Source organism: Gekko japonicus, unplaced genomic scaffold (genome assembly GCF_001447785.1).
Source record: "Gekko japonicus isolate JY-2015 unplaced genomic scaffold, Gekko_japonicus_V1.1 scaffold184, whole genome shotgun sequence".
NCBI classification, from domain to species: Eukaryota; Metazoa; Chordata; class Lepidosauria; order Squamata; family Gekkonidae; genus Gekko; species Gekko japonicus.
This window is the reverse complement of record NW_015159715.1, coordinates 1,590,475-1,601,478: the sequence shown is the minus strand read 5'-3', so window position 1 is coordinate 1,601,478 and position 11,004 is coordinate 1,590,475. Positions and strand designations below refer to the sequence as shown.

Below are 11,004 nucleotides of genomic sequence, written 5' to 3'. Positions count from 1 at the left end.
TGACTAAAGGGTAACTACAAGCTTGGGATCAGTTCTTATTAAGTCTAATTGCATCATTAAGCAAACATAAATGGGGACCTGCAATATTCTCAGGGGGATCCCTTCTCCCTCCTGGCTTGGGAGGAAACACGGGTTCCACACACTTAAAGGGAGAGAGATGGGTGGCTGTGGGTGTTGGGGGTGGGGCTTCCCCCGCCGGCCATCTGGCCGGCAGCGGGTAGAACCCCCCAAAAAAATGGGGGACCCCTGGCAAACCGGGGGGGTTGGCAACCCTACTAGCCATATATACCAGGGCAGGGAGTATAGTTTCAAATGGAATAACGATGTGGCATGGGAGTGGTGCAGCTTGTGAGGGCTGGGACAAAGACCTCTCCCTTGTCCTGACTCTGAAGCCTTCCATTTATATGCCAGTACAGAGGTTGTACTAGGTAAGTATTGGCATTTTTCCCTTTTGTGGCACCCATCTCGAAATTACACTAGTGTCAGGGTACACTGCCATCCTAAACCATTCAAAGACAAGGTTTAGGATTATGCTGTATTTGGCTAGCTACAATCTAGTTCTCTGTGTCCTTTGGTTATCCTGTTAATATTAAACCCAATGAATTCCTTTTTCTCTGACTGTGTGTTTCAGTTTCATATCTATTTAATGGATTTTTGGCAGGACTCCTGGTGTTTACAGATTCCTGAATATTTATTATGGCTGCAAGTTTTAATTGGAGCTAAAGCTAATGAATTTTTTTTAGTGTACGTCAGATTTTAATCTGTGGGGCTGAGATTGAAAAACATTGTTTATATCTGAAGCCCTTGTAGCTTAAAAAAAAAAAGATTAAAGATGACCTTTTAGCAAGTGGTTGGTAATCTCTGTTCAGTGAAATGGGAAACCAGTGTGGTGTGATGGTGAGAGTGTTGTTCTAGGATCTGGGAGACCCAAGTTCAAATGCCCACTCTATGGTGGAAGCTTATTCGGTGACGTTGGGTCTAACCCAGGGCTATTTTGGGGCAGGAACGCACAGGAACGGAGTTCCGGCTGGCTCCTGAGTTGGCCATGCCCAGCAGGAACCTCATTAGCATAATAAGCCACACCCAACATCAGAAACTCATTAGGATTGACTACATTAGGGGTGTGTGGCCTAACATGCAAAGGAGTTCCTGCTACAAAAAAAGGCCCTGGGTTTTGACAACAAACAAGGTAAACAGAATAACAAGCAAAAGGTGGGTGTGGCTGGATGACCACACGTCTGGTAACACGGGGGTGTGGCCTCATATGCTAATGAGCTGTGCTATCATGGGTGTGGCCTAATATGCTAATGAGTTCCTGCTGTTGGGTATGGCCTATTATGCTAATGAGTTCCTGCTGGGCTTTTTCTACAAAAAAAGCCCTGGTCTAACCTACTTTACGGGATGCAGTGCAGGAGAGGAGACTGATGAAAGCACCTTTGGGTCCCCACTAGGAAAAAAAGTGAGATCATAAATATCTAAATAAATAAATAATCCTTTATAGGGTTGCCATCCTCCAGTTGGCACCTGGAGTTCTCCTGCTATTTCCGTTGATCTGCAGCTGATACAGATCACTTCCCCTGGGGAAACTGACTGCTTTGGAGGCTGGACTCTATGTCATTATACCCTGCTGCGGTCCCTCCCCTCCCCAAGCTCCACTCCCAAAATATCCAGGTATTTCCCAACCCAATGCTGGCAACCTTATCCCTTCGATATCTCAAAACGTTTCAGAAATATGCATATTACCAAACCCATTTGAGATACTGTGATTGTATTGTGACATAATCAACCTTTCTATCTTCAGGCTCAAAAGGCAAAAAGCTTCTTTTCATTTAAATATTCTTTCTTTCAAAATGTTTTTAAATTCACTTTGTAGATTTGGAATTAATTGGCAATTTCACCCATAATGGGTTGAATCCAAAGGTGGCTTTCCACTCACAGAGGAATGTTCCATAAAGAGTTTTTTCCATCTATGAATATCACCTTCTGTCCATGGAACATTTTTTTCTAAGAATTGTAGTTTCAAAGGTAGGAGAGCACCCTAGTCTCCCTACCTCCTGATTAGCTTGGTAAGAAGGCCAAAGCAGATTGTTTTTTGCCTCGCAAACAGTGCTTTGGTTTCACAAAAAGAAAAAAAGGAATCTGTTCAGTATTTCCTGTCCATTTTTGTGAGCTGTTTGAAAAAGACAAGCCATACATAGTCCCAAAAGCAAATTCCATAATGAGGCAAAGCCTTTTAATCTAAATTGGAGGCAAGTAATTGCAGCTGGTACACGGGTTGTGGTTAATTATGCCTTCTCATTCTGAAATTATTATATCAGTTCTGAGAAACATGAACCTGCTCTTGAGAAATCATCATAGATAGGCTCAGAAGTTATTACTTCAGGGTTATTTTTGCCCCAGCCACTTTGTTTCCAATCCTTTACAATTTTCTGGTATATTTCAAACAAAGTTCACTAACTTAAAAAATCTTTTAAAAATGTGAAAAATTAAAAATCAATAAATTGTAATTGGGGAAGAGGTAGGAAAGCACGGCAAACCCTTCAGGTTTTTGTTGCTTGTACCTAATGCTCTGCTTAGCCTTTGAGTGCTGAAGTGTGGAAGCATGTGTAATGCAGTGCCAGCAAAGTTAACTACTACGTACCTCCCCCTGCATGCTTGCAGATATGCTAGAATAGTGGGGCCGCTAGTGCTTCACAGTTGACAGTGCAGAGAGACTGCTGTAGAATGATGGATGTCTGCTGGAATCACACCCATCCTTTTTCAGAATGTCTGTCTATGTACACCTTACAAGTGAACAAGCTGGTTGCACTTTCACATTCATACATCAAAGCACGTGTCATATCTTTATCTCATTGCTTTTAAGGAGCGACATGAAGCTGTGGTGCGACGCACAATCGAGAGGAGCCAGAAACTGAAGCAGAGGCAAAATAGGTGGTCCTGGGGAGGTACACTTCATAGCAACAGCAGCATTAATAACACAGGTAAAAAAGGGTACCTGGTGTTTCAGGTAGCATCTATGTTCTCTTGCTGATATAGGTATAGATCTTTTTGAGGAAGTCTCTCTGCAGACTAAACTGTGTTGAGTTCTTTAATGTAGGCTTTATATGTACATGCTTCTTACCTTTTGTGCTGAGCCAAAAAAGAAGTTGAACTAATACTTGCGTTAACTCCATCTATATATGTGCTTAATTTTGTTTGTGCCCATGTGAACTTGTCTGTCTGTCAACAATCTGTCTAAGCTAAGTTAAAATAAAAAACACCAACATACATTTATTTTCCTGGACATTATGAGTATTTTAAGAACATTATACAATGTGAAAGAGGGAAACAAAGAGAAAGGATGCATTTTGTTGCTAGAAAGCTGCCATCTTTCCTCTGAAGATGCTGGTGTTTGCTGATATGTCAAGTAATAATATAATGCTTCATCTTAATATTTTTCCAGTGTATCAGTAAGTATATTGACAGGGGGCTTTAATTCTGAAGCAGTTCCCTAAATACTTCCTCAATAGCAGGAAATTGTACATGTCTGTTAAATCTTTTCTCATCCTTCCATGCAAACACACTAATACGTCTTCATTGCTCACAGAGTGAATATGTGTATCATTGCTCTTATGAAGACTAAGAACTAACACTATTTCATTGTGCTGCAGGATCAATAAACAATTGCTTTTCCATAACAATGCTCTGCCTTTGCTCTTTGCTTCTGTCCCTTTGCTGTTCTTTAACTTTTTTCCCCCTTTTCTTTTGGAAATCATTGTCTTGCATTCTGTCCCTAGGTTATTTTGTTGAATCATCATTCACCTTTCTCGATTTAGCAGGCTTGGAGTACCACTTCAGACCTCTGGGTGGTGCTAGAAAACCCGGTACATAAATCACTGTGATTTGTTGATTTCATTACCAGTAGATATCTCCCCAGAATAGGACCACAACATCAGTAGCTAAACAATCCTCTTAGACTCAGTGCATGCCTAACACCTGCTAGATAGACCTGAATTGTTCGATAGCCCGTACTGTCTTCCTCAAGCTTACCAATTTGTTTCCAGGTGACTTAAAGAATGTGTGGTACAGTTCAAAATATAGTATATTGTTTTAAAGAAGTTCTCAGTGCAGTTCCATGCAGAGATGTTACAGTCTATATGGATTTCGACTGGAGTATCTCTGCATAAGATTGGACTGTCAAAGCCCTTTCCAGCTCTGGAAGTCATCAGTGTTGCTAAAAGCCCTAAGTAAAAATTATTAGTTTTATATGATGTTCTCTTTCTCAATTCTTAACTTTTTTACTGTCAGAAAAACTTTTCAAACTGTATGCTTACCTCTCCGTGTCCTTGAACCATCTTTTCCGTTCTCCATATGGTACATTTATTGACTTAGAAGAAGAGCATGATGCAATGTCAAACTGCATTTTGAAACCTAGTCAGGATTTAAGAAAATCAAAATAAATCATATTGTAGTAACACAAAACATATGTGCATCACATTGTTCTTCAGTCTACCCACTCATTGGTCTCTCTTTCTGTCCTCCTTTCCAAACAACTTCTGTCTAATAACTCCATGGGTATATCTGCTGATGCACCCCTTCCTAGCACTTTGTTAATGTTTTCTTTCTGACTGCTGACCTGCCTGTGAAGGGCTTTGCATGATTGCTCTCCACACATGCTTTCTTTTCTCAAAAACAGTGGAGGGAGGTAGTTTTGGGTAATGGAAGAGGGTAGGTGATTGGTGCGTTATAAAAGTATAAAAATTCCAAATGCAGGTACAGGCAACTTGTGTGTCCATGCTGACCCTGTTAATTTGCTGAAGCTTCTAAAGTTTAGAAAGCGACGAAACAAATGATCTCATGGGATTACAAAACAGCCATGATAGTGCACATTTGTGTATATAAAATATAATGGAAATAAGAGACAAGGAAGCAATGTCTGTGTCATCACACTAACAAGAAAATTAAAGCTCTTCGTAACAAATGATCTAATGGGATTACAAAACAGCTATGATAGTGCACATTTGTGTTTATAAAATATAATGAAAATAAGAGACAAGGAAGCAATGTCTGCGTCATCACACTAACAAGAAAATTAAAGCTGTGATAAGGTGAAGGGGCTGCAGCATGGAGGCTGGGAGGAATAGGACATCTGATCCGTAAAGGACACTTTTTGGTAAAGCTTTTCTTTTATGAGGCACCAGGCTATATTAGAATTATGGCCCTGTGGTGGTTCAAGTGGTTAAGATGCAGAACTGCAGACCAGAAGGTCGGTAGTTCAGCAGTTCGAGACCTGACTGCCGCATGACGGAGTGAGCTCCCGTCTCTGGTCCCAGCTCCTCCCAACCTAACAGTTTGAAAGCAAGAAATTGCAAGTAGATTAATAGGTACTGCTTCGGTGGGAAGGTAACAGCGTTCTATGTGCCTCAGCGTCTAGTCATGCCGGTCACATGACCATGGAAATGTCTTTGGACAGCACTGGCTCTTTGGCTTGCAAATCACTGCATCCCTAGAGTCAGATTCAACTGGCTTTCGAGCAAGCAAACCTTTACCTTGGGATTATAGAACACAGGACTCAGGACTGAAGTCTCACTCATACAGCATGAAAATTGGCTGATAGAGATCAGTCCTCTGTAATGTAATTTATCTACAGGAATTCTTAGGGCTGAATTTTGCTCCCTCCTTTTCTCTCATATTCATCATCTTTACTGGCTTTATCCTTCCTTTCCCAGCTTTCAGGTGTTCACATTCATAAACATTGTGGTTCACAAGGTTGCTTTGCTCAATGGACACCTTTTCCTTATGGTTTTTCTTAAAGGATTCAGATATTTTTAAACGTTTTTCTGTTTTGTGCAGGCCCAACTCAGGACCTCCTGCTGTAACACAGCAAGATGGAATTGAAAATTTCAGTGTTTATGATCAATTCATTCAGCTTTGCCTACTAAAAACTTATATTCTTGCCGGACTGAATGACTAGCGCTGCCATTTGAGATTAAACAACCTTGTGCACATTCTTTGAGTCACCTATAAAATTTCCCTTGAAAAATCTTCCTATTTTTTAAGCAACAGAGGGGGGGGGAGAAGTAGCCCTCTTTACTGTTCCCTCTAGAGGACTAGGAGGTTGCATTACTGCATGTAGGCTGCCAATTAGCATTATTTCCATTTGTTTTAGATCCAGACAGGCGGTCTGTTTCAACAATGAACCTTTCGAAACATGTTGATCCAGTCATTAACAAGCGGCTCTCTTCCTCATCTGCAACATTACTAAATTCTCCAGACAGAGGTACAGTTTGAAGGGAAAAAAACTAATACCTGAAAAGGAAAGGACTAACATGTTCTGTATTGTGACCATGACCATTTTGAGAAACTTCAAGAAGATCTGAAGTCATTTTATGTACATTATTTAAGGAGGAAAGAAAATTTAAAAAAGGGTTTGAACACAAAGTGAATTGAATGGTTGGCCACATTTCGGCAAGAAATAACCCCCATGCATCACACATTTGAAATATCAAAACTTGCTTGGATCCGTACATTTAACAAGTACTAAAAGCAGTGCTTCTGTCAGGTTTTTTAGTAAATGAATTAAAACTATAGAATCAGTCCATCATTCCATATTGCATGGAATCCATTTATTATTTCTCCATCACCACTAGACCACATTCATATGGTTGTTTTTCCCCCCAACAATTTACCAAACAAAAATCTTGAATTTCTTAAGCATAATAAAATTGCTGACGTAAATTGGCTAAGAACGATTGATTTTGGTATTGATTTTGGTATGTTGGCTAGCTTTATTCCAAATTATATTTTGATCTCTAAAAAGAAGGAACTGGGATATCAGGTGGTTACGTAATCACTTACCATGCAGTATTTCATCTACCTTAATAGAAAGTAAAAGGAAAAATCGGTAAGTTTGTCTCCAACATTCTTAAGAAATTGACGTTTGTGATATAGCTTATGTGAACCAAAATATCCAAAGGATATTGTACATTGTTTGGAGTTAGAACTACAGTTTGGGACAAAAGATTGATTAGATTTTTAGTTATATTGTGAAACTGGTTGGAAGGTCTCAAACATTCGCTAAACATAATGTTCTGAAAATCTGTGGTTTTTCTGTTTAATAATTGTGTGTGCTTTTCTGCATGTATGGTGGTAAATGTGTGCATATGTCATGCTTATATGCCTTGCTAAAATACTGTAATATTAAGCTTTGAAATGTTACCTTAGGGCTACTAATCTGGCTGTGCAACCTTTTAGGCAGCAAAGCACAATTCTTCAGAGTGCTGTTTATATTCAGGAAAAGCAGTTTCTCACTTCTTATATATTTGCTAACTTTTCAGAAATTTTCTCTTTGTAAGAACTCTTCTCTAAGGTTTGGCTGTTTCAGGTTTACAATAGAACACATTGAGATATAAGGTCTGTAGTTTGTGTCTACGGTGGCTCAAGTGGTTAAGACGCTGAACTGCAGGCTGTGGAAGGTCTGTAGTTCAGCAGTTCGAGACCCGAGTGTGCCGCATGACGGAGTGAGCTCCCGTCTCTAGTTCCAGCTCCTGCCAACTCGACAGTTTGAAACAAGAAATTGCAAGTAGATAAATAGGTACCACTTCAGTGGGAAGGTAACAGCGTTCCGTGTGCCTTGGTGTTTAGTCATGTCGGCCACCAATGCTCCCTCTAAGCTGCAGAGTCTTGTGAGCAAAAATTCTACCTTGTGAGATGCTGGCATTAAAGTTGTGAGCGAGTGATATGGCTACTGTATACATTAGTTTGCTCTGGAGCCATCCTTCCTGAGCGAAGACAGAAATGTGTGAGCCGGAGGCTAAAAAACTGTGAACTAGCGCACGCTAACTCAGCTTAGAGGGAACACTGCCGGCCACATGACCACGGAAATGTCTTCGGACAGCACTGGCTCTTCGGCTTTGAAATAGGGATGAGCACTGCGACCCTAGATTCGGATTCGACTGGCTTTCGAGCAAGGGAACCTTTACCTTTACTAGTTTGTGTCAGAAATTGATGATAGATAAATGAGTCAGTTTACAGCTGATAGAAATTTGAGAGGAATGGTAGGTATGTCATGTGCTTTGCTCCTGAAAAGTGTGCTCCTTAAGCATATTCCCCGCTGTCCTTAATGTATTTCACGTACATTTTGCTGTCAATAAGCCATCGTATAGCATGTAAAATGAATGCAATAAACTTATTGCTTACTGTGAAAACAAATGGTGAATTTCAGTGATGTTCCTTGCCCAGTCCTTCAGGTTCCCAGCTCCCATATCTGGAACGTGATTAGGGTTCTGGAAAGCTGGGTGTCATGAATTCTACGAGCTTGGTTTCATCCAAAATTCTGGCAAGGCCTGATGATGTTGTCCTTGAGAATGTTTTGAGACAAGTATGTTAGGATCAAAAATAGCATGCTGCTTGGTTATGACAAGGAACAAGCTCTGTCATATATTATTTGAATGGGTTGGATCCCGCACAAGCATTGTGCAGTGACTGCCCAAGGATCAGCCATCTCCCCCCCCGCCCCCAGCAGTCCTTTCTGACTCTGGGAAAGTTTAATCCCAGGGTTGCGGGTCCTGTGTGGACTAATAGCCACGTGGGTCAGGAGGTTGCAATAGGGAGGGGAAAAAATTTCCTGCTTCCCACTCCTTACTGCAGCCCACGTGGCACTCCATGCAGTTCCCACAACCCCAGGAATAAACTTCCTTGGAGACAGAAATGGCTGCTGAGGTGGAGGGATGGTGAGTTTTAGTGCCTTCCACTGACAGATCATGCAATGCAACCCAAAGTTTCATTTCCATTTGGGAGAAGGGAGTAATTCAATCCAATAATGAGACATTTGGGTTGTAAGAATTTCATTCTTCATGTTGCTTGATCAGTTGCTAAAACTTTCAAATTGTATAATCTCTCTCTCTCTGTCTCTGTTGCTCTGTTCCTAGCAGCTTTGCTAGCCAGTGGGTAAAGTCACTTTTGAATGTTAAGTTTCAAAAGCAGTTTGAATTGTACTGTGAAGCACTCATATTAAGGAATAAGCTGTATGGAGCAGATCTTGTGCACTCTTTGAATCATTTACCTTACTGACAGATCATGCAATGCATCGCTAAGTATCATTTCCATTTGGGAGAAGGGAATAATTCAATCCAATAATGAGAAATTTGGGTTGTAAGAATTTCATTCTTCGTGTTGCTTGATCAGTTGATAAAACTTTCAAATTGTATAATCTCTCTGTCTCTGTTGCTCTGTTCCTAGCAGCTTTGCTAGCCAGTGGGTAAAGTCACTTTTGAATGTTAAGTTTCAAAAGCAGTTTGAACTGTGAAGCACTCATATTAAGGAATAAGATGTATGGAGCAGATCTTGTGCACTCTTTGAATCATTGTTAGGCTTCCCAAGTCCCCCCGGGGGGCGGGGAAACCCCCGCCCCAGAGGCCTGTTCCCCAGCGCCCCCGGGGGGAACTCCTCCCCGACGTGCGCGTCACCTGGAAGTGACGCGACCACGCCGGGCACGCTGGGGGCGGGGCCACGGCCATCCGAGAGAGAACTCTATGGTTTTCCCTTGCATGGCTGTGGCCCCGCCCCAGCGTGCCTGGAGTCGTCACTTCTGGGTGATGTGCATGCGGCGCGCGCGCACACACCAGACGCCAGCCAGGAGCCCCCCCACTCCCAGCGAAGATCGACTTGGCAACCCTAATCATTGTGTTAAATACAAATTGGGTCTGAAACACTTGTAAAAACATAGAATAGGCATGAAATTAAACATAATTTTAAAGATTTTCAAGTACAGAGCTTTTTAATTGGAAAACGTTAGAATTATCACTTGCTAAATCTCCACTTCCATTATACAGATGTGTCTGACAACTCTATATAAAGAATTTTTGTCACTGTATTTGCTGCTTCTAGTCATTTTTGCTACTGCATGTGTGTAGACTGGTTTTTTATATGCTCTCTTTATTCTTGTGACAGCTATGGTGTTGCACGAAACCTTTTTTTCCTTTGGTAGGGGCATGTGCTTTAAAATTTTCCCATTTAAATCATTTACTGCCCCACAAAGCCCACTCCAGACATACCCCTGCCTTCGACTGCTATGATAGCTTCAATACTGAGGTGCAAAAAACAAGTCTAGAAATGAATAGATTGAATAGATTCCACTCTGATGAAGAGTTCCAGAGGGACATATAGGGAGAAATCCCAAACAGGTCTACTCAGAATTAGATCCCATGTTATTCACTGGGCCCTACTCTCCGGAAAGGATCGCAGCCATCATTTCTCAATAGATAATAGATGGTACCTGACCCTCTTTTTAACTTGTAAATTTCACTACGAGATGAATAGGGAAAAATCTTGTGATAATGAATAATGACAATTTCAGCCAGTTGCTGAGCTTTACCTAAGCAGTCCTTGGTTTGAACACTACATGTATGCTCTATGCCCAACTGTTCCAGAGATCATACAGAGCTGTACCCACCCAGAAGGGAACTATATTGCAGTCAGCATCAGTTGCACTGTTTGCCAAGTTTTATGGCAGCACAGATTCTCCTCCATAATATAATACCCTCTAGAGGGCAATTCCAGATGGCTACTTCTGTCCAGTGACTGTAGCACCAGACTATGAAAAGAGCCCCATGCAAGACATAGCTAGCTGCTAGAACTGAGTTTAGATTTCTGAAATAAGCATATATTTTATTCAGTGGGGAAAATGTTTTGAAAAGGGGAGAACAATCAAGACTAAATGGGATCTTGAGACCACATTTACGAAAACCTCTGCAAAATATATTTACAATCTGTTTTGCATACTTTTATGGGAACCATTCGGAACCGCTTCATAAATATCCTCACTAGAAAGTAATAGCACATTATAACTTTTTTTCTTGGTATAGTGGTTTTGGTTCAAAACTATTTACCTTCCAAGTAGTTTCACTCTGCTCATGGAAAAGGTATTAGTGGTTGTCTTTACTGATGTTTAACCTGCAGAAATGGATGTAGGGTGTTCTTCATTATTATTTTGATTATGAGAAGTTAATTAGGCTTGTTGTTAGT

At 41.0% G+C, this 11,004-nt stretch overlaps 1 protein-coding gene across 1 annotated transcript in view; it reads left to right on the top strand.

The window, feature by feature from the left end:
* The window catches only part of MAP7 (microtubule associated protein 7), a gene marked incomplete at its 5' end in the record, with an annotated part of 69,659 nt that overhangs the window by 22,446 nt on the left and 36,209 nt on the right, over positions 1 to 11,004 (top strand). Inside the window, 2 exons of the mRNA XM_015411968.1 lie at positions 2,864 to 2,981; positions 6,149 to 6,259. Of these exons, the coding sequence (XP_015267454.1) occupies positions 2,864 to 2,981; positions 6,149 to 6,259 (229 nt within the window). The remainder of the gene's footprint in view (positions 1 to 2,863; positions 2,982 to 6,148; positions 6,260 to 11,004) is intronic.